Source organism: Drosophila montana, unplaced genomic scaffold (genome assembly GCF_035044405.1).
Source record: "Drosophila montana isolate Dmon_TW-CO22-7 unplaced genomic scaffold, ASM3504440v1 contig_1962_1, whole genome shotgun sequence".
Lineage (NCBI taxonomy): Eukaryota > Metazoa > Arthropoda > Insecta > Diptera > Drosophilidae > Drosophila > Drosophila montana.
In genome coordinates this window covers 163,857-188,207 of record NW_026996879.1, presented here as the reverse complement: position 1 = coordinate 188,207, position 24,351 = coordinate 163,857, and the positions used below count along the sequence as shown (strand labels likewise).

At 35.3% G+C, this 24,351-nt stretch overlaps 1 protein-coding gene across 1 annotated transcript; it reads right to left on the bottom strand.

Moving 5' to 3' along the window:
• Positions 1-944: 944 nt before the first annotated feature.
• Pka-C1 (Protein kinase, cAMP-dependent, catalytic subunit 1) lies at positions 945-24,255 on the bottom strand. The gene is made up of 3 exons (XM_064679014.1): positions 24,031-24,255; positions 20,792-22,898; positions 945-4,240 (listed from the first exon to the last, which is right to left on the bottom strand). The coding sequence occupies exon 2, from the start codon at positions 22,103-22,105 to the stop codon at positions 21,044-21,046; it is 1,062 nt and encodes a 353-aa protein (XP_064535084.1). The 5' UTR covers positions 22,106-22,898; positions 24,031-24,255; the 3' UTR covers positions 945-4,240; positions 20,792-21,043.
• Positions 24,256-24,351: the final 96 nt, after the last annotated feature.

Genomic DNA, 24,351 nt, shown 5'->3' with positions numbered 1-24,351 from the left:
CAATTTAGAAAGCAGCTCTATTTAAAGCCGATATCAAGCCGATTTTTATCCAGATATAAACCTGTTGTTGAACATTTATAGTTTCCAACATTTGCCTGACTTATTTATAAACAATATGCACGTGAAAAAAAGCTATTTTTACAAAATAAAGCGAGACTTAAAACGGAAATTACTTTTATATAACCTACAAGCAATAATAATAATATGGAAAAAGTATTTTTTTCGGTGGGAATGGGCTTAGCTAAACAATTGTGCGGTAAGCTGGCGCATTTTCCACTTTATATACTATAATCATATTACGTGTGTGCAAGGGCAGGTGTTTTTAGCTGCCACGTTTGACAATATTTGTGTGCCGCAATATCTATGCCATTTACTTACCTGTGCCTATAGTAAGCATACAAATATATATAAGTATATTAAAAGTCGAGAGTGCGCGCTTTTCCATAATACGAATACTTACTGCCGTGACAACAGCTTGTGACGGTAAGAAAAGTAAGAGGCCTAGAAATTAAATTATGCTGCATGTTGCGCGCGTGTTCCATATTCCATATACAAAAAACCTCCATCATGTTTAATAATTATTTGCAGAAGTTTTCACATCAGGGACAAGTACTTGACCATGCCACAGCCGTATCCAAAACTGCCATATGTAAATTTCTGTGGAATGCCGGGAAAGTTGAAAAGCTAAAGGCGTTTCCTTTGTTGTTTCCCCAACGAAATTTCGATAAATAAAATATTATAAGCCGATGAAATGGTCCTCCTCCCCAATGACAACACACATATTTCTCATATATATTTTTTAAGGATTTCAAATTCATTTTATTGGTTTTTTTTTTGTTTGTTTGTTTGTTTGTTTTGTTTTTGCTTATCTTTTTCTTTGTGTTTGTTTCCTCTTCTTATTTCCTTTCCTTCATTATTACTTATAATTGGTTTACTTGCTCGTATTTTCTTGTTATTCATTTTATTGTATGCTTGGTTTTTGTTTTAAGACATTTTATCTTGCTTCTTGTTGGTATTGAAATTTATAGTTGTATGTGTATATATACGCACTTTCTATATAAACTTAAATTTAAAAACTAAATTAAATAATTTGAATTTGTTTTCTTTTCTTTTTTTTTGTTGTTTTGTTTTTTAATATGTATTTCATATTAGATTTATAATTATTAATTTATGTACCTCGAATTTAGCACGCACACACAATAAACAACAACAAAAGGGTTATTCTTTCTCAATTTCAAATTCTTTCACAATTTTTTCGACAAAAATGATTTTTCTTCTTGTTTTTTAATTACAAACTATAGATTTGTTATACAATTATTTCGCAATGCGTTTTGCCGCAGATTGTTTGCTTAAAAGATCCTCTTGGAAGTTATATCAAATTATATATGTATATAACATAATATTTTGTATACATACAAACAGCATAACATACGAATTGTTGGTCAAACATTAAAGCTCAGTTATTTGATTTGTAGAGCATCGCTAAATAAGTTACACAAAATGTTAACTAAACAAATAATAAACAAAATTGCACAAAAAATTATTAAGAAATTTACAAAAAAAAAAGAAATAATAACAAATTTTTGACTTTTTTCAATGCATATGCACATACATGTACATGTATGTGTATATATATATATATATATATATGTATGTATATATACATATATTTAGTTTTATATATTCAATATATTTATTAATGTATATTTTTTTATTATGTATTAAATTGTTTGCTCAGACTACTAAAGACTATTTATATGCATGTCTGTATTTTGTTTTGCCTTTTGTTGTTAAATTATTTATTAATGCGCCTATTTTCTTTTGTCGCGGGTGTTTGTCTGCTTGTGTGTGTATGTGTGTGTGTGTTGTCGAATAAAAAATTTTTGTGGATTATATTTCTTGTTTATAACAAATATTAAATTAAACATGAAGAAACAATGTGATGTGAGGTGTTAACATTTATTGGCCACGTTTTGGGCCCTACGATTTGGATGAGGGCTACGTTTCCGATTTTCCGAAGTTTCTTTAACTTTATTTTATTTTAGTTGATGCCTATTTATGACTTTTTGACGCAACTAGTAGAAAAATTAATCGATTTTTTTTAAAAGTTTAAAACATACGTTGTACATTTTATTATAAATAGGTTTTATTTTTTTGTTAAGATTTCGTGTTTGTTTTTCACAAATAAATTGAAAGACTTGGAGTTTAGAAATAAATTAACAAAAAGTACAGCAATTAAAATTATAAGTTAAATTATTTATTAAATCCTTTAGCGCATAATCAAAAGGCTTCGCAGCTATACGTAGTAAGCCCCTCGGACATTTTTTAACTTCTGTATGCCGAAGAATATTGTAAAAGAAGTGTAAAACAATAAATATGTAAACGATCTTTACTCGATTATATATGTATATAACGTTTTCCTTTATTCTCTTTCTTTTAAATTATTAAACTTAGTTGGCGCTTCTCCCTTTTCTCTCGTGTCTCTCTTTTTCGCTCTTGCACATTTTGTTGGTATTATATTGATGTTAGTGTATAATATTTAATATTTAATATTTATGTCGACTTTTTGATGCCCCTTTTTCATTAATTCTACGATTTTACGCTTTTATACACACAAATTTCAGTTGGTTTTTTATGTTTTAATTATATTTTTTATTTTTGCGTCTTAAGTGTAAACATTTAGATTTCTTATTTATTTTTTTTGCTGCGTTTTTTGTTTTATTTTAATTTTCATTTTTTGTTTTAAATATTTTGTATGTTCTTCATGTTAATATTAATTTTAGAATTTGAGTAGTTGATGTGGTTCTGGCGCATTTGGCCCTAGATCCTGCGAGTGATACGTGGATATACATATATACGCCTGACTGTTTTATTTGTATGTGAATATGGTTGTATATTAATGTATTCGGTGAGTGCGCTTACTTTTAGGTGCCAATGTTAATGAGCGTGTGCCTGTCTATTGGATGTTGATTAACTTTCGGCTCTTACTATCAACAGTATTTGCCATTTGTTTTTGTTGTGGACTCGTATGTGAGTGTGTGATTGTTTGTGTGTGTGTGTGTGTGTGTGTGTGTGTTTATTGTTGCACGTCGTCGCTGATTGTACAACATTTATAGTACATATGTATCGTATGTCTAAAACGCCTAAAACATCGAGAGCTAAACGCAAGCTCAGCTAGTAGCGGGGGACTATTTGGTGTCGTGGGCACATAAGAATTACAGCTCTTGGAAAGTTTTTGGCGGCTTTTGCAACACTAATATGTATGTATTTGACTTCACTAGACAGCACTGTGTACGCAACAAAAATGCCTTAAACATTTGACAACACTTTTGTGGTTATTATGGAAGTTGCGCAACACTGTTATGGCTAGTTAACCAACATTGACTGAAATCTTTTAACGGCTTATGAGAACTTTTATTTGTATTAATTTTACACGCTCCAGTTTTGCGACCTGCTAAATTCTTGAAAGACGCTTTTGTTTATTTCCACATTTTTAAGAATACGATAATGTAGAACTTTACCTACGGAAATTTTTTTCGCGGCGACTTTAATTAGCTGTATGTTTCTGTCTGTAATTCGCTTTTCTTGTTTCTTTTATATATTTAGTTGGGTTTTTTTTTTCAAGCACACTAAGTGCGCCATAATTTTTTGTTTTTTTTTTTTACATTTTACTTTTGTTAAATTTATAAATTAATAAAGCGTTTCATACTTTCACAATGTGTTGTTGTTGTTGTTGTTGCTGCCAGCTGATAATTAAAACAAATTCTTTAGCCCATTTACCGAAGTTCTTGTTTTCGTCTTTGTATGATTTTCTAGACGCATTTGGTAATCTGTGCTTGCTGCTTTAGATTTTTGTCTTGCTTTTCTTTTTTTCTGTTGAACTAAACTATGTACTTTACAACTAAATATCTGTAGTCTCGTGGTTATACTATATGCTATATGTTATGAATGATTATTTATGTATATGCCATAAATTTTAGTTACCTATTACATTGTTGTTGTTGTGTTGTTGTTCTTGTTGTATTTTTTCTTGTTCTTGGTTACACTCCCTTTCTAACTCCCAGTTATTTTAGCTGCTGTATGTAATAACATTAGTTGAAATATATTTTTTTAATTATGAACATTCTAGTTGTTGTTTTAGTTGAGGTTCTGGTTCTGGTTTTAAAAGTACGTTCACCAGTTTTGGGAGAGTAAAAGTTCCGTTTTAGGTTTTACGCTGATGACATATTTCGTGTATGCACTGCAAGAAATATAAAATAATTAATTAGTTTAAAACATTTTCTTATAGCCACACTTAAAGACTGAAACTTAAATTAATTTAACCTTATATGCATAAATCATTTACTGATTTTCTGTTTCTTGTTATGTATAAGCTTTTATTTTTCTACCAATCAACATTTTGGACAGCCTTGACTGCGGCCAAGCTTGTCCGCCGGACACTTCCTATTTGAGTTTTTTAACCTCAGTCTTCGACTAGATAAAAAAAAGCCGTAACTCAGACGAGCTCTCAATAACCATAAAAAGCTAAAGTCTGACTCAGATTTTGATGGGTCTTTGATGAGCTTAGATGATTTGTGGACGCGCAACAGACCGACTGCTATAATTTCCAAGACGAAATGTAAAGAGGTCAGGGTCATAATATTTAGTTGAAAAATAACAAAAAGATATGTTTAATAAATAACTTTCGTTAAAATCTTTGGTAACTTCAATAATTTGCTTATCAAAAGTTTTTTAATGACTAATTTCCAAAAATGTATTCTTTGGATAATACCTACATAGGGTTTTTTTAGCAGAGTGTTTCCCTTAGAAGCACTTTTTCTGTTGCACTTGCTACAATAGCTGCAATAGACCTTGCATTAAGTTGCTATTTGCATAATTATTTCCACCCGTTACTTTGTTTAAATTAAATATTCTTTCCTTGAGTTCTTTAATATACCATTGACTTGAATGGAGGTAATTTGAAATTATACAACAAACAGTAAGTTATTCTTGAGCTCCACTCAAAGAAACTAATAAATACAACTCATATTAAAACCACATTGATAAAGCACTTAAAGGCCTCTTTAGATTGCTGCCCAAGCTGACAGATTAAGCAACACTAAATATAACTGGTTATGAGCGCATTTTACAATCTTAAAATCGATGGGTGATTAATTCGCAATTACTAGAACGGAGCAAAAATTATAATTAGTCTCTGAGAATTGTATTTATATTTCATTTTCAGGGAATATCAGATATTTAGTGCAATGTCAGATATTAAGTCATAGTCATAAACTACAAATTGCAGCCGAATCATTAATTAATGTTCAGCCCCCATAATTGCAAACAAATTAGACATCTAACCGAGTATATATAAAAATATACTCATACGTGCTAATACCCCCAACGCTCTCCCATTTCCCACAGCACACAATATATGAATATGTTTTATTCCTTATCAGACCCGCACACACTCACACCACACACACTCTGCCGCCGGTGGGTGCCTATGACGTAAGCAGCTGGCAGCAGCAGCAGCAGCGGCGACGGCAGCAGCAGCGGCGACGGCAGCAGCGGCGGCAACAGCGTGCTATATTAAATCTTTTTTGCACAAAATCATATAACTGAAAAGCAACAACAGAGAGAAGACCGAAAACGAAACAAAAACAAGATAAAACACACAATCGGGAGTGCCCGACTAGAAGTTGCGCTGTAACCAGCGCGGATATGTCAACCAGACGAACTCATGGCTGATCAGGAATAAATATACATACAGATATCTAAAGAATATATATGTTTAGATGCATTCTCCTGACTGTTGCATATATTTTCAATAGGCTATTATACCCTTTTTTTTGCCCACCTTCAATAGGTACAGGGTATAAAAAGAGGCAGCAAATGTTTTGTATATTCAGGCGGCCTTTTATCGCTGAAACAAAAGCCGTCAGTGACCGAACCGGCGACGGGCAGTTGCCTGCACCCACGCTACAACAACTACAACAATAATAACAACAACAACAACAACAACAACAATAACAACAATGGCAAACAACACGCTATATAACACACCAAACACCGAAGAGCAGAGATATATATTACCACACATAGGCATATATACTAAGTATATGTGAGGAATGCAGCGACAGATCTGTTAACTCTTCTAGTTTGTTGTACTTGTAGTCGGATATATATTATTACATAAACTCCATTAGCCATTGTCGGGGACATTATGTGCGTCAGAAAACAATCAACTACTTTATGCACAGGGAATGGACAATAGTTTCCAAAACAAAACTTTCACTTGTTAAGTGATTTTCTGGCCTTGAAATCTCACAATGCCTCAAATATTGGTAATAGCACAGGAATGTGCAAGAAATGAAAGGTAATTCAAAGAGCTAAATATAGCTGAATGGGAAAAATGTAAGTATTTTGGACATGTGTTTCCGTCCAATTGAGATTATTTATGTAACAAACAAAACTATTGCCGACCTTGTCTAACAAATCAGCAAACCATCTAGAATCAAATATAACCATGTCTGATCCAATCAGTTTCATTAATTTATGAGATTTTCAAATTTCCATTTACTTATTTTCAATTAATTATAAACAAATTCTCGTTTTTTTTTATTTTACTTGGCGCATAGACATACTCTTAATATTAACTGAGTTTGTTTTTTTTTTTAATTTATACATTTCTAAGAAAATTAGGTAAAAGCTGCGCTGATGATATTTTTATTTTCTATTCATTTTATGTTCGTCTCCCTCTCGCTCTCTCTCTCTCTCTCACTCTGTGTCGCTGTCTCTCTCTCACTCTGTCTCGAGAGAGCTCTCTCTTTCTCTCTGTCACTTTCTTTCTATCCCTTTCTCGCCCTTTTCTCTCAAGAGAGTATTGATTAATTTTATAATCAATATTTGTTATATTTTTTTACTCACATATGTCATACTATACCGGTTCTCAAGTTGATAGTAAAATATAATGAGTGCAAGCTTACATTTATAGTTTATATATTATAATACTTATTTTATTATATAATATACCTGTCTTCAGATATATTAGGCATATTCGGAAAGTATGTAATTTTGATGACTGATAGCTTTAAAATAAATATGATTTCGGCACAAGTTCCAGACACACTTGGGTACTTTCCCATCTCTATCTTAACTCAACCGCGACACAGCCCTATCACAATTTAATGTGTGTTAGTCCAATTTGCGACGTGCTTGTTTGACATGACTTCTGTGGCTTATCACAGCTTGTCAAGTAACTGACTAACTAGACTCCACCAACTAACTAACTTAGCCACACACATTTGTATGTATTTATGTGTATAAAACTTTAATAACCAAAGTGGTTGAGTCGCCAGCGTTGTGCAAAAAGCTAAATGGCCAAAAAAAAAAAAAAAAAAAGAACTTCCATTTACCAAGTTTTGTACTCGCTCCCGTCCGTGTTTTGTGTTTTTAGCGCAGTTTTTGCCTTTTGTGCATTTTAAATAAGGCCAGATGAGTGCACAGCATTCCACGCTCCCTCCCCCCCCACCCTCCCCCTTCACTTTGCCCTTTTTACCTGGCTCTCGGTTCGTGCATATTTCATGAAGCACAGAGACACATACAGAAAATGCATTTTTAAAATGCGTAATTACCACCTGGGGAAAATCAACAACTGGACTGACTTAACGGCACTATTGAAACTACGTGCAAAGGTACATATATGTATATACATATATGTGCATATGTATACTTATAAAGATAACATCTAATTTACATAGGGAAGGCTTGGATATGTGCGGAGGGTGCGGGCGCGTTGTTTACGATATGAAAGTACATAAATAAGCTGATCATATATTACGCGCAGATCAATATAAAAGTTGTTCAACAACAGGCAAAACAAAACAACGTGAAAACATGGCAAAACCCTTTTTACCCTAACTCTAGTTTGAAGCCAATTTGAAATAATAAATGCGGATAAAACAGTTTTTCGTAAAAAGAGCCCAAACAATTATCAAAATAATTTTATTTTGATAAAAGTCAAACATTAACTGTCCATGGTTCGGTACACGGTTCAAACCAACTTCTTTCCTTGTATGACACATGAGATGATAAACAAATGATTGAGGGCTAAGTTATTGATGCCTTGAATGTTGGGAGTTCAACAAAAGCACTCAACCATATTTCAAAAAATGTTGGGCTGGGATTTAAGAAAAAATAAATGAAAGCTGTGTATGAGAATCGGTTTGACTTAAATCCGATATGTAGATTCGATGAAAATGTTTTATGCTCTATATCGAAAGCAAACGTCTATATTATAGCAGAATAGTTTTCCAATATTTCACGCATAGACATTCTTTGAAATACTATAAAAATATGATAGTTAACTGCGTTTTTCGCGCATTGACATCAGACTACACCCAATTAAGAATACCCTAACCTTCTTTGGTTACTAAATGTTTGCAGTCTGGGTACACTTAGCTTTATTATTGTTTATGGTTATTTTAGTCAAATACAAATAGAAATAAGTTGGGCTGACCATAGGAGACTGGCAGACGAATGGAAACACTACCAGAGCGTCGGGCAGTCTGAGAGTTTGAGAGCCAACGCTGAGAGACCAGACACAGACAGACAGACAGACAGACAGACAGATAGAAAGACAGAAAGACAGACAGACAGACATTCAGATATGAGTATGTATGTGGCCGCAAATCGAAAATAGTTTGCGAATCGCCAGGCCAGCCACAACTGGGCGACAAACAAATTTGTTCATTTCATTTTCATAATATTTGCAGTCTATATCTTGGGTAAATATATATCTAGGGTGTTTTTGCTTCTCGTTTAAGATATTTCGAGCTTGTCCACTCGCTAAACGGGCGTGTTGATTTATTAAAATGCTTTGCGGTGCGCGGGGCCTTGTGTCGTTGCGTTCCAAGATGGACGGCGAGTTGTGTGTGTGCCTTTATAAATTTTGTAGTGTATTTGTGTGCATAATTCTTGCTTATATAATTTAATTTATATTCATACGTTGGGCGCATATATTTCATATATATATATATATATATATATATATATATTTATTGTACAAGCATATGTATTTCTCTACGAGTCGTGCACAAAATCAGCAACATATTTGTCATTGCGTGTAGGTCAAATATGTTGCAAAGACTCGGTCGGGGAATAAAAAGAGCGATTTTAGTTGAGTGCGCTTCATAAAGTTAATTGTTTGTAAAACTTTTGTGTTTTAAATGTGCAGAAAAGATGGCTGGCCGTTTGGACTTATCAAGTCTGTAGATTTCAGATAAAACTTTGAGCTCAAGGCCTTTAAATTATCTGGTCTACGATGCTACAAATCATTTCTTTGTTAAATTTAATAGCAATACAGAATGTCAAACTTTTGTAAAACGAAATTTAGTTTAACTATCAATGCATTAGCAAAACACATAGAAATGATCAATTATCAATTAATCGACTATAGTATTTTAATCGGATAATTTATCCCTATATAAACATAAAGCTTTTGCTTTGATGGCGCTAGGACTACAATCGAATCCTAATTTTAAGCTGGATAGAAATCTTTAATTCATAATTGATTTAAAAATAGGAAACATTTTATATATCATTCTCCACAAATACTTTTTCAGACTCAATTTGCAGTTTAAAATAGAATAATATAATATAATAATAAATATAAATATATAATAATAATTATAAATTGAAAACCAACGAGCCTCGACTTTCATACAATTTCCATATTTCTCTTTCAGTGTTCTTCAGTAAAAGTTCTCGAAAATTCAAAGTTTCTTCGCTAATTAAGTGAAACTCAATGAAAATTTGCATTCGACGAGTGTTGATGAACGCACTTTTGGCCTTTTCATCTGGCTCAACTCAGCTGAGCGACTGTGACTGCATTCAATGCTTATTGAGGCCATTTAAGCATTTGCTTTGAGTCCAGCGAGAAAACGATGAGTTGAATGGCGTCCGTTTTGCTGAGCTCGGAGTTCAACAAACGCCCAAAAATCTGCAATTCGTTGTTCACTTTTTTCACTTCTTTTGTTATTATCATCCATCTGCGACTGACTTTCGTTTTGCGTCTCTATTTATTCCCACACCCAATCGAGAACTGTTTCTTTGAACTCTTAACTTTTTTAATAAGACAACGAATGCGATTTCTGGGCGTGGCAACGAGCAAATGACAATTAAAAGGCGTTCAATATCACGAGAATTCGCTGCGTGGAAAACTTTTGTGGCCAAGCAACTGGGAAAATATATATGTACTTTATGTATAAAAAATACGGTGCGGCCGTCGTATCTAATGTCAATAAACCTGATGGCTTTGAAATTTAAATCAATTTTCAGACCAAGCGAAAGCGGATAGCATGACCAAGCGAAAAACTGCACACAAAAAATTGAAAATACAAAGCAAAAATCGATTGAGGCCCTCGAGACAAATCAATTAAAGTTTGGTATTCGCATTTGACGCTTTTCATGGAACTAAAGGAAAATGTCAAATAAATATAAAATTTCAGCCTGGAAATGAACAGGAAACGGAAACTGGGCATGGGCTGAACACAGTAGTACATACGCTCGAACAGAGAACAGAGAACAGACCTGGGGCCCGGGCTTGTAAATTAAAAGCAAATTTCAATTTTTACAATGACACTGACGTTGTTGCTGTTGTTTTTGCTGCCGCTGCTGTCGCTTTTGTTGTAACAAAATTAACTACGAGAGTAATTAAAGACTAGGGGCAGGTCGGGGCAAGGCGGGACAACTTGAGCCCACAGGCTCTGTGCGCCATGTAAAGGAAGTGGCCCGGGAGGTCAGAAACTCAACTTGCGCGCGCATGGAGGCAATTAACGCAACACACAGACGACACAACATTAAGAGGGCAGCTAGAAAATGAACTATATGTATTCACAAAACTGATCCAATAATATTTCTTAAAAGTTATAGTTTCCTAAGCTTAATCATAAATTACTCGCTATTAATTAAGTGAATTCTCGATTAAGATTTTTTGCATATTTCTTTGATTATTTATATTGCTCAATATTTATCTAAAACATTTAATCGATGAAGGTGTATCATATTTTCTTTAACATTTCCCTTTAAAATACTAACAAATCAATATATCAATATATTTTTTCAATTTAATTATTATTTCTAATTTGAAAAACAAGCATAAATAGATTACATACATATATAACATATATGTAATTACTCAATATATAGTCTCCGAAAGTTTGTTCTTTGCTTTAGTGAATAGTATTAATTGATATGCATTTATCAGACTATAGTTCAAAAGTTCAGACTATAGTTCAAGAGTTGAAAAAACTGGTTAACTTGCGTAAAGACGGCGCAACCCTCGCACCGGCTGAGGTTGAGCCTTGCACGCAACGACGCCGCCGGCGCACAATTTGTGCGCTGCAATAAAATAAAATTAAAATTTGAAACAGCAGCAACAACAACAACAACATCAAAAACGACAACAACGGCTGCGACAACTGACAGGCAAAGGGAAGTTGTTGCTTTCTCTCTTTTACCGCCACGCGCAGCACACTCCCTCTGTGTGGCTGACAGTAAAGTGCACTTACGTGCGTGTATGTGTGGCTGTGTGTATGTGTAGCTGTGTGTATGTGTGTGTGCGTGTGGGCAACACAGCTGAGCTCACTCACAAGCAGCGTCATTCATCGTCATCATTTGTGCCTTATGTTTCCCAGCCGCTCGCCCTTCTTTCCTTGGCGTTTGTTATATTTTCTGTAACATTTTTTTTCTTCTCTTTTTTCTTGCTCTCATTTCTCTGGTAATTATGATAAGACAGTAATTACATTTATCTGTTGCTGCCAGTCTGCAAAGCTCAACAATACTTCAGAGCGCGTGGGTCGCTCTTAACGCTGCGTATGCGTAATGTATGTATATGCGATATTATGTATACGCCTGCCGCTCAAGGTAATTCCACAACGTTTGCTAAATTATAGGCAGACGACCTTCGTAAAGCAAACGAACACTGAAATAATATTACTGAGCACAGTCTCTACAATTATTTTGTCTTTAGCGGTTACACAATTTGGTGAATGCGTAGTTTGATATTCGCAGCAGAGATCGCTTACAACAATCAATCATATACAATTCATCTCTCAGACTTTCAGACATTTCCATACGTAAGAAACAAATGTAATTAAAAAGCTAACCGCACACAAGAGTTGAAGATGCATACATATTCTATACTATAAGAAAATTATAGCTAACTAGTTACACCGAAGAACATGAGAAATACTTCGAGAGAAGGGTTTTGCAGTACAAAAACAGAATTGATTGTTCAACTACACTGATCTACTTATTAGATTGTTCTGTTATATCTGTTATTGCTTTTAAAATTCCATGCTATAAAATATATACATTTTCTTTTTCTTTGTAATAATATTGAATATTAAATATTTGATAAAAGTGCCCTGGCTATGAGAAACATTTTTTAACTGTTCAGCAAAATAAACAATACACTATAAATGTATTCATTTTCTTATGTAATTGAAAAAAAAGGCTACAAATCTCACGCACACACTTCTCGGTTGTCTAGTGTATATTCACACAAAAAAACTAGAAAAAAAAGCAGAATTCCCAGCAAATAATTAATCAATAATTGCACCTTGAGGGGGCAGACATAGAGGCAAAAGGAAAAAAAAAAAGGTTCAATTAATTTGCTGGCAAGCACCTGCTTTGGCATTTAGTTGCATGCAGAAGCACACCGTCCACCCACCCAACCCGCCGCCCCTTTTTCAGCACCCTCCGAGTGTCTAATGTCAACGCAACAACAAATTATTATTATTGATTACATGTCATTTGTATTGAATTGTTAGCGGGACACAAAGAGCGAGCGGAGTCTCGAACAAATTCAATTAGGCACACGACTCGCTTCTACCACAACAATAAATTTTATTGTGTTGCCCATTACAATACATACATAAAATAATAATATATATCAACTTGATGGCGTTTTTTTTTTATCAGGCCAAAACTGAATGCATTATGTAATAGATGGCAAAAAAAAATCAGAGAACAAAAAAACTAAGAACGATTCCAGAGCACCCAACGATTCTTTGGCTGTCTGCTTCTGGTTGCATACTCTAAACCCATTTCGCAGCAAAAAAAAAAGAAGTAAATTAATTAAAAACAAAAACAATGAAACCTAGAGAATGGGAATGGGAATGGGAATGGAGATGACAATGACGACCCGCATAATTCGTTGGGCTGCATAAATTATTGCAATAAATGTCTTTGTTTGTTGCCAGTTCTTATCAGAGTCGCCCAGTTGCTGTTTCGTTTTATTTACTTTGCTAGTTTCAAGCACAAAGCGAAAACAACAAATAAAATAAATACAAACAAAAACAAGTAAGAGTGCTTCAATCGGGAGTGTTCGACTAGGAGATACTCTGAAGCTAGAGCTAAGCAGCCGTTACAAACATTCTAGCTTCCGTCTAAGCTGTGCTTCTTCCTTCCTTCCTTCGCCTCACACTATGGAAAATGCCTCCTTGAATTCTTTCAGTTTCAATAATCCAAGCCCCATGGAAATATCAGGACCTAAATGTGACACTAACTATGCATATATTCAATTTTGCGGGAAATGGGAGAGATATTTAATCTCAGCTCGATGTCAACTCAAGAATACGTTCTATGAGCTAGTAGATCCCATCTTCTGCCTGTTACATACATTTTCGAAAAACTAATACCATTTTTACACCCTTCAAATGGGTCAGGGTATGAGAACGGGCGTCAATAGTTTCTAACGATTTTTGATAAGCCGTCACAGGGGTAACACTTGACGTCGTCTATTTGGCATTCAATTTAATTCTCAACATTTCGCATTTGTTATCATCATTTTCTTGACAGTATTGTTGCACAATTGAACGGCAACAAAGAAAGAATGAAAAAACTCAATTTTCAGTTTGAACAGCTGATATAATGCACCTGTTTGTCACTTCGCTAAGGCGGAGCTACCAACAATAATATTAATTATATTCAATATTACGTACAGTAATTTAATTAAAGTTTTATATTCTATTGTTAAGAAATTATACATACAGAGATATAAGTTAATATTCCCTTTATCAATTTTTGATAATAGAAGCTCAGTCGATAGTTTAACAATGATTCGTTTTAACTAAATGGAATATTTAATGCAAAAATTCATACCAACTTACAATTACAATATTTGCGAACCTTATCTAATTTTTTGAAGTAATTTAATTATTTTGCGGACTAGAAATCTTACTTTAATTTTCAAAGCAATTCATCACTTTTTGCATAATAATTCGCAACCGGTTCGCACCACATCAAATGGGATGACATAGACAGCAGCTTCCGCTGAGCACACAGAACACACCTGTCTATCGTAAAAGCCACGTAACATGGAAAAATAAAACTAAAACCTAAACAAATTTTCAATTTTCATTGTTCGCCTTTTCCATGTTCAATTCTATTTCATTTGGCCATAAATTCTGAATGAAAATTGCATTGCACTGAAAAATGTATAAGCCAAAGCGACAGAGAGCGACAAAGCGAAGCAAACACAAAGGGTAGACATACAGAGGGAGAGACAGAGAGAGAGAGAGAAGAAGCACGGTCAGAAGGTAATGCAAAACGGGAAAAATGTACGCGTTTTATCTCTCATGTACACACACGGAGCGGCAACAATTTGAAAGCAAAAAAAAAAACGACGAAAATAATTGCAAAAACGAAAAAAAAAATAAATAAAAATAATAGCATGGCGACGACGACGTGTGCGTTATTTAAATGACGATTTTGTTGCTGTCGTCTCAATTTAAATGCTTTTTTTTATAACCATGCATTCGCTTGCGGCTGGCTGCTAACAAAACTCGTTTTTGTGCCCAGGGCCCAGGGATCTTTTGCGAAATAATAAAGCAGGCAACAAACAAAATAATGTTGTTAGCAGCGAAAATCATTTAATTTATTCTCGATGCGTATAGAAGCCCAAAATACTCGATAAGTAAACTAACAGTCGAACATTGCTTTTGCATTTGCACTTTCCACATTGCTCATACGACGCTATGACACGGCGCGTTAAGAATTAATTATGAATGCGAATACCCCTGACAAAAAAAATATAAATAAAACTAAAAGAAAAAGTAAAGGAAAAACGACAACAATGCAAGTAACTGTGTCATCAAACGAACTGATGCACATCTGTGCACTCACACAGTTAAGAATCAGCTGCATTTGGACATTTAAAATATTTCCGTTGTTAGTTAAATGACACAAATGATTATTAATTTTTCAATTAGTTACATGTGCCAAAAAGAACATTTACCCACTTCATTTATTGTTTACATAACATAACATACATAAAACTCACTAACAGACAGTCGGAATGCTAATGCTAAGAACCAAGATCAAGTTAACATTGTTAGCTAGATTTTCACACTGTTACTGTTAATTAGAATGAGTATACAGTCATGGCAAAAGTAGTAGGAAGTAGGAATACATCGCAGTGCTGGTAACAATATGTTAAAACAATGAAAATATTTTGAAGAAGTAAAGTATCTTATTTTTGAGAACGATTTTGAAAGCATTCTTCTCATCAAAACAAAATTGAAACAAATTAAAATTAGCAAATGAATCTGATAGAAATAAAGATTTTCGTTAAGCAAATAAAATGAATAAATCAGACAACTTTAACTAAGAAATTAAAGATTCTTTTATAAAAATATATTTTTTCCATTTAAGTTCATATACACACAAGCAACAGCTTATATTATTTTTTAAACATATTCTTTTGGCTTTTAACATTACTTTTTTGATAGGGTATTAAATCATCGTTGTCTTTTGATAATTGTTTATAACTCGTATGCAAGTAGCTGTTGCTATTAATTCTGCGCATAGTTTTTGTTATTACTAACTTGCTGGTGATGTTGCTTTTAGTGTTGTGTGTGCGTGTTTGCAAGCTGATTTGAGGGCACTGTTACAAGGCTGCCCGGCCCGCTCGTTTCTCAGAGTCAGTCCGTGCCGCTGTCTGTCTGGCTGCCCGTCTGTCTGTCTGCCTGTCTCTCCGTATTTCTATCTTGTCAGCCGGGCAGCCCCCAGTTGGCCAGACAACGTCTTAGCGCGTTGGCAGTTGCATTTTTGCGAGATTTATGTGGCGCGTTGCAGTTGCTGTTGCATCTAAACTTGGTCTAGGTGCTTATTGGAGCGACACAAAAGTGAGCAACAAATTTCGTGCGTGTTCTAAACGAGTTTCTGCGGCAACTGTTAGATTGTTGCTGCTTTTATTGCAGTTGTTGTTTTTATTGCTGTTGCAGTTGTTGTGGCAGTGGCTGTGACTGCTTTTGAGTGGCATCCAGCAGCGATTTGAACTTTAGGCAACTGCTTAAGGCGCTCAGCCCAACGAAGTACAGACACTTGAGCCAAATACGACCTCATTTACCAACTAATCAATCAATTCCGCCCACTTTATGCATGACAAAACAGCTAATATATACTGTCTCCTACATCAGTAGCATTTATTTACAAGGACTAACTAAGCCCACAATAATAATAGATAAAAACAATGTGCAGACAGTGTTGGTAATAATAGAATGCTTTATCCAAAATAAAGTAGAAATTTCTAGTTTAAACGCGCTCTCTTACTCGCAGTGGCATATAATAAAACTTGTTAATTTGTGGCTCACGCTTAGTTGATTGAAATAAGATCTTTCTATATATAAAACAGACTGTCTGTTGAAGCTGTAAAGTCTGAAAGTTTGCTTTTGCTTAGTCTTTTAATAGAATGGCGTGAGTACACCCACAATGGTGGAAAATAGGTGGATAGCTGTTGGAATACCTCTTTTTTACTTATTAATAGCTTCCGCTTTTATAATCCATATCAAAACTAAATAAAAACGTCGAAAAATCGACGCTAGAAAAGATCGGATCCACTGCCATGGTTTAATTTATTTCCGACTCCAAATAATGGTCAAATAATATTAAAGAACTTTACCTGGGCAAAGTTAAACACAAACAGCTTTTATTTAATATGGCAACTATAATCAAATAATACTAATTTTAATTTTATTTTCCAATCAATATGACAAGAAGAAGGAAATGTTTTTATCGCGCTACGACGGACTGAAAGATTGAAGAAATTACAAATGGGTTACATACAAGAACCAGAGAACAAAAGAAAAAAACTGAATTGCAATGTTTATGAAATATTGAAGGAAAAAAATGTACACAGACACCATAAAACTGATTAATGAGTGATTGAGAAATTGATAGAGTTATTATCAGCTTCGATTCTTATCGGTGTGTACTAATTGTGCAAGCGCCATAATTTCCTACGAACTTTAGCACAATACTTTGGCAATATCCCTATTAAACCTTAAAGCCATGTCGTATCTTAGTCATATCAATGACAGCTTGACTAGCCCCACAAAGCCCCGGCCGGAAAAAAACATTCACAAATATTCATTGAGCACTTTGGGGCTATGTAAATAAGTAAATGCTTAAGTGCTCGTAGCCCAGACTATCATTATAATTGCGCTGGGCTAAAACAAAAAGAGCCAAAAGAAAAAATTTGATTGATGAATATAATTTTTGTTTGTTTTTTATGTTTTTGTTTCTGTTTTATTTTGGAGAGCCAAAATGGAAGCGAACATTAATTAGTGCCAATAAAATTAAGCGAGAAATGTGTCACATGAAGGAACGACATAAACAAATAGAAGAGGAGCAACAAACCATCTACAATGCTCGGCCAGAGGTCAAACAAGGTCATGGTCGGACTTTACGGAATGCAGCAAATTTCTCGTATTTGTTTTTCTTGTGTGGAGGTCAACATAAAATATGTTATATAGTCTTTTGTTTTCTATGGCGACTAATGACGGCCCACGCGTCAACTTGTAAATTTTATAATTATAAATGTTTTATGTTTTTTTTTTTTGTTATTCATTTTTCTTGACGTTTTATGCGCCTGTTACACACAGTCGCCGCACAGTGGCTGCTTATAATTTATTATTATATTAATTACGCGCAGCGTCTTGGCTTTAACAAAAACAACAATATTCATATTTGGCTAATGGGCCAAAGGCACGCAAAAGCAGCCCAAAACAATTTGTAACTGCACAGCAAAAGCGCATAAAATTATTTATATATGTATGTATTACTTTGTATATAAATTCTCTAGTTTGTTTGCCTCGCAAGGCTTGACATTATTTATGCTCAGGACAGCAATACACACACCCTCACACACCCTCACACACACACACACACACACATACATTGTACTGCCAAGGCAACCAAATGGGTCAAGTGTAAATATCTATTTTTTTTGTGGCATTTTGGTCGACGAGTTGATTTGCTTAAACGCAAAGTTCAATGCGAAATGAGTGCATGGTAAAGGGGCTTTGGGGTGGCAGATTAACCGACAAAGAAAATTCTGGGCACGCAAAAGTTTTAATTACGAAAAGAAGAAAAAAGGGCAAAAGAATAGCAAATAATTGCGTAGGTGGAGAAATTTGGAGAAAATTACAGTGGGCAAAACGCAATTTCATCGGAAATGTGAATCAATTGAGTTAACCCAATTTATTAATAAAATTATTTATATAATTAATTTGTATCTTGCACTGGCTACAACTTCAACTACAACTAATGCCTCGAATGCCCAGATCCTCGCTGTTGTTCAGTTAAAAGAGTGAATAATCTACATATGATTACTGGTCCAATCCTAGTCAAAGGATCTTTAAAACCCAAGCAAGCTGTTGCCTTGAGAATTATAAACTAACTCACGAACTAAACTCTAAGTATAGAATCATTACGATTATGCTTGATTAGTTCATTCAATGATACATTTCGTTTGGTATATAATGCGGTATGGTATATAATCCCACATGATTTAAACAGAATAGAACAATATTCATACTTGTGTAACTGATTCCTTTCATATAATATACACCCAATATAGTTTCCCATATTTCCATTAGACATAACACATAAGAGTATTATATAAAGACGAGCAATATATATTATAAAATCCCACATAATATTCATAACTTATACAGAATAGAACAATATTCTTATTATTGTAGCTGATTCTTTAGAAAAACCAAACATCCAATATAGTTTCCCATATTTCCATTAGACATAATTCATAAGAGTAGAATATAAACCAACATTAGTTGCACAGAATTTACTTGCTCTTCGAAATTTAAAATAAAGAGAAACTCGAAAAATTTAATTTCTAATTTGATTTTTAAATAACCTTTTTTCAATTAAAAAGGGATGTGTTTTAATTTTAGAGAGTCCCATGCAGCTCATATTCCATATAAATAACTGAATAGTTTGTGTAATACGGATTTAGAAATATGATTCTAATTAAAATCTAATCTAATTTTATACAAACTATATATGATTGTTGTTTCTTAGTAGTATAAAAACACACACAAAACCGCTAACTGGGTCGCAAATTTCTTATCATAAGTCGCACTATTAGTGTCAAACGTAAATAATTTTACACTGATTCATTGAGCAATTATTAATTTGAATTATATTAAACACCCTCTGACAGTTATTATTATCTCGAATGGTGTTTCCCGGCAACTGAGTCTAATTGAAATTAGACCAGAACAAAAGCACGTAGCAGGAATTATTTCAATGGGAGGAGCATGTGCTCAACATGTGGCCCGAGCAGGTTGCCAAAGCTTTTGGCCCCCGACATACCAGAGGCCGGCGAATACCGAGAACTCGACTCACCCCCTGACAGCTGCAACGAGTCCGACTAATTAAAGGAATGCCAAAGGCTGGTGCAGAGAGGAGCGGAAGCTGTCCGAGGCACAGTCACAGGCAGAACAGTTGAGCTGATGGACTCGCTACTCGCTTGGTTTGTTGTGTTTTTAAGGGGTTGCTGTGTTTCATCAACTTCAAGGCGATGCCCAAAACAAACAACAATCAATCTTAAGTCGTGTGTGTATGAATTGCTGATCAGCCAAAATGCAAACATTGCTCGCAAAGCCAAATTTACCTAGCATCTATCACATCAGATCTGATATAGAATAACTAGAATGGAATTTTTCATACCCCAAAAGAAAAACTTTTATTTCATAATGTCTGCGATAATTAAAATTCGGAAGTAGTTTAAAATCATAAAAAAACAAGAGGCTTTAGTTCCCGACGGACGGACTCGGCTTTTGATGCTGATCAAGATAATATATACTTTATGGGATCGGAGATGCTTCCTTCTGCCTGTTACATACATTTGCACAAATACATTATACCCTTTTTACACATTTTTAATGGGTTCATAATTCATTCTTTTCTTAATTTTTTTTAACAAATATATTTATATGTTTATATAAATTTAAACTCTGAGTTATCGGAATACCTGACTGGGAATAAATCAATTTATTTCATCCATTTGTTATCGGTTCATCTACAGAAAATCTTTTATACTCTTTAAACAATGTATATCAATATAGAAACTGATCTTTAGTTTACTTTGACTGTCGAATTTGTCGAATATTTCATTGGTTAATTAACTACGATTTGGTATATGCACAAATTAATGTTTCATATTTATGCCCCAAAACTGGTAGAACTATCGGACAATAAACACAGAATTCAAGCGTTTCCTGGACATAGTATATTAGCACGACCAATCAGAACGAACTCCCAATTGGAATTATTGATTTCTGTAGAATAATCGCGGCATAGGAAGCAATAAAATCATGAGTAGTAAGTTTGATATTATGAGAAAGCAATTCTGATTCGCGTTCGATATTACGGACAATACTTTGCGAGTTGTTCTCTCTATATGATCTTCGTAATTCCGTACTCAGTAGATACTCACTGTGTTGATATTTGTTGCGACTGGGTATGCAAAGTCCAATTGGGGTTTCTTTTGATGGCGAGTGTTGTTTCCATGATAAGTATATGCCCAGCCAGACCCAAGTAGATGTATTAGTTTCAGTTGTAGCTGCAGCTATAGTTGTAGCTGTAGTTGTAGTTGTAGCACTAGTAGTAAGTAGTAGACATATAGACGAGACGACAACAACGACGATGGTAACGAAGGTGACGAGAATGCGACATGTTTGTGCATCTTCTAGAATTCAGCAAACTCCTTGGCGCACTTTTCGGTGCTGGAAATCCGCAGGGCCTCCTCCTCGTAGTCATCGAAATTGCTTGTATCGCCGGGACCTTTACACCGCGGTATGAACGGCGCCTCGATTTTCTTTTGGAAGATCGCAATCCAGTCCGTGGAGGCGAACCATTTCTGGTTCTTAATATCATTGACGCCCGCTTTCAGATTGCCATAGCGCTTGGTCAGATCAACCTGCAGCAGATTGCGCAGCAGATCCTTTAGATCGGAGCCAAAGTGCGAGGGGAAACGCACCTTGCCGGAGACGATCTTCTCATAAATCTGTATGGGCTGGTCCGCAAAGAAGGGCGGATACCCGGCGGCCATTTCGTAGACCAAAACGCCAAGCGCCCACCAATCGACGGCCTTGTTGTAGCCCTTGGACAAGATGATTTCGGGTGCCAGATACTCGGGCGTGCCGCAGAGCGTCCAGGTGCGACCCTTGACCCGCTTGGCAAAGCCAAAATCGGTGACCTTCAGATAGCCCTGCGAATCGATCAATAGATTCTCCGGTTTTAGATCGCGATAGATGAGGTCGAGATAATGCAGATACTCAAAGGCGAGCACAATTTGTGCCGCATAGAAGCGCGAATGCGGCTCCGAGAAGCGTCCGACTTTGCGCAGATGCGAGAACATCTCGCCGCCGGGCACATACTCCAGCACCATATAGAGATTGGAGTTGTCCTTGAAATGGTAGCGGAGCGAGACCAAGAATGGAAACTGTATGGCCTGCAGGATGCGTTTCTCGTTCAATGTATGCTCCACCTGCTTCAGCTTGACCACCTTCTGCTTGTCCAGTATCTTCATGGCATAATAGTCTTTTGTGGGCTTGTGCTGGACGATCATGACGCGGCCAAAGGAGCCGGTGCCGAGCGTCTTGATCCGCTCAAAATCATCAAGGGCGGCGGTATTGGTCGGATTGCGACGCCATTTATCCTCAAACTCCTCCTTGGCCTGTTCAAGGAACTCCTTGACCGTCTCGGCGGCATCCACCTTCTTGTTGGATGTGGTCGCGTTGTTGCCCATTTTCGAGATGGTGCCCGTTAGCGAGGATAAACGAAACGTGGCGCTTGCTGACACTTGAGCCTGGGGTGAGCTGCTGCTGCTGTTGCTGGGCTGCTCCTCGCCGGAGGCAGCAGCTGCTTCAGATTTTCTTTTTGTTGTAGCTGTTCCAGTTCCTGTTGCGTCGGCTGCTCCTCCTGCTGCTCCTGCTGTTGCTCCTGTTGCTGCTGTTGTTGTTGTTGTGGTCGACGGCGTTATTTTGTGGCTAGCGGCGGCTGCTTCCTGCTGTCCTCCCCCTGCACCACCGCCTTCCTCCTCGTTGCTGTGCTGCTGCTGTAACTTGCCCTCTGATCCGCTGCCGCTGCCGCTTGCCGTTCCTGAACTATGATGGGATTTTTTCTTTTTGAGAAATTGTAAAATGGATTTAGCTATTTTGGCGAATTGATTAACAACGGTAAAAAGAAAATTTTAGCAATGGCTTTTTGCTAGTTTTTTTTTTAGCAGCAAAGCGCAACTATTCACTTCTGTTTTAGCCTTTTCTTTAGCCGTAAAAACTGACTGTTTTTATTTTGCTCTTGTAGTTGTTGTATTAGTGGAAACTTCTGCACTTGTTGTTGTTGTTGTTGTTGGTGTTGGTGTTGTAGCTTTAGATGAATATATATTACTTTGTTTTTATTTGAATTTTTATTTTTTTGCTTAACACTTTGCGGGGCTTAAACTAGTTTTACACTTTAAGCTTAGACTAACATTTGGTTTAACACTTGAAATTTTATCCGCTTGTTTATAATTTTTATATATTTTTTGTTTTTATGTGTAGCTGCAAAGAGAATGTTGAGGAAAAGGATAATAACAAAAATTAGCATAATAAATTTGATTTTTTTTTTGTTAAGTGTGTGTGCGTGTGTGTGTCCGTGTGTGTGTGCAGCGTTGCCATACAGTTCTTTAGTTTCTTTGATTTCTTACTTCACATTCATGGAAAAAAGGTTTTTGTTATACACTATTTATTTTTAGTTATACACTTTTTTTTTTAGCTATACACTATTTAGCGCACCATTTAATTTTTAATTACAAATTGTTTATATTTTTTATTAACCATTGACTATGTGGCGATTTTTGTCATTGATTTTGCTTTTTTGTGTTTTTGCATTTGTTTTTGCGTCAATTGAAACCAAAGTATGCATAAGAAAACAATTTAACTCAATAAATAAATCAATTTGCATTAATTAGCACAACGCAAAAATCAAAGCAAAACTCATTTAGGAAAAACAAAAAAAAAAATTAAGTACAACAAAAAAAACTGTCGACGATCGTGTCAAGTGTCAAAACAGCTGATGGCCGTCATATGGTGCGCTCTCGCTCGCACTTACTCGAAACCGCATCAGCTGCCAGCTCAGTGAGAACTTTTGTCTTCTGCTCTAAACTCGAGCTAAGGCATTAAATTAATTATTAAATCTTTCGCTGTGCGTTTGCATTTTGCTTTTACACACGTTCACTGTGTTTTGCTTTTGTCTCATTTGGGTTTGCACTTGTTTTTTCGCAATTGCTTTGCGCTCATTTACTTTGTGTAAGCGTGTATACGTTCGTGTATGTGTAAGTGTATGTGTATGAGTACGAGTTTGTGTGGTGTGTGTATGTGTATCTGTGGCTGTGTGCGTTTCTGGTTGGACTTTTTTACGCTCTGCTTTTGGTATACACTTCTCTACATTTGCTGTTTGCTTTGTCGCTTGTGTTTTATTGGTATTTTCTCTTCTATTTTTTGTTGTATTTTAAATTAGGTAAATTGGCATATTTTGTTAATTTTTCCGTTTATAGTTGTATGCCCCTTGTATAAAAAAAACTTTAAACAAACACAGAAACACAGGCACACGCATACACACACGTTCACACAGATTGAATAATCGATTTTGCTACACACACTTAAAATTTGCTATGCATTTGTGGTAATTTACCTTTTTTTTAACTAATTCTATGTTTATAGCAATTCTCAACACATTTAGAAATTTTTGCAATTTTTCGCATGAATTTTTTCTGAATTTTGCACTTTAGATTTGTTGCTTAGATTTAAAATACCCGCATTTACCGCCGAAAAAACCCGACCACACGCGTCAACAGCAAGATATACAATAACAGTTTAAAGTAACAGCTGTTAACGACAACGCACGATGTTAACAAGTGCTGTTCTCAACGGTCCAATAAGCAGTAGGTATAAATACGCGCTATAGAGAGAAGAGAGAGAATGAGCGCAACGTTATAACATAGGAACATGTTGC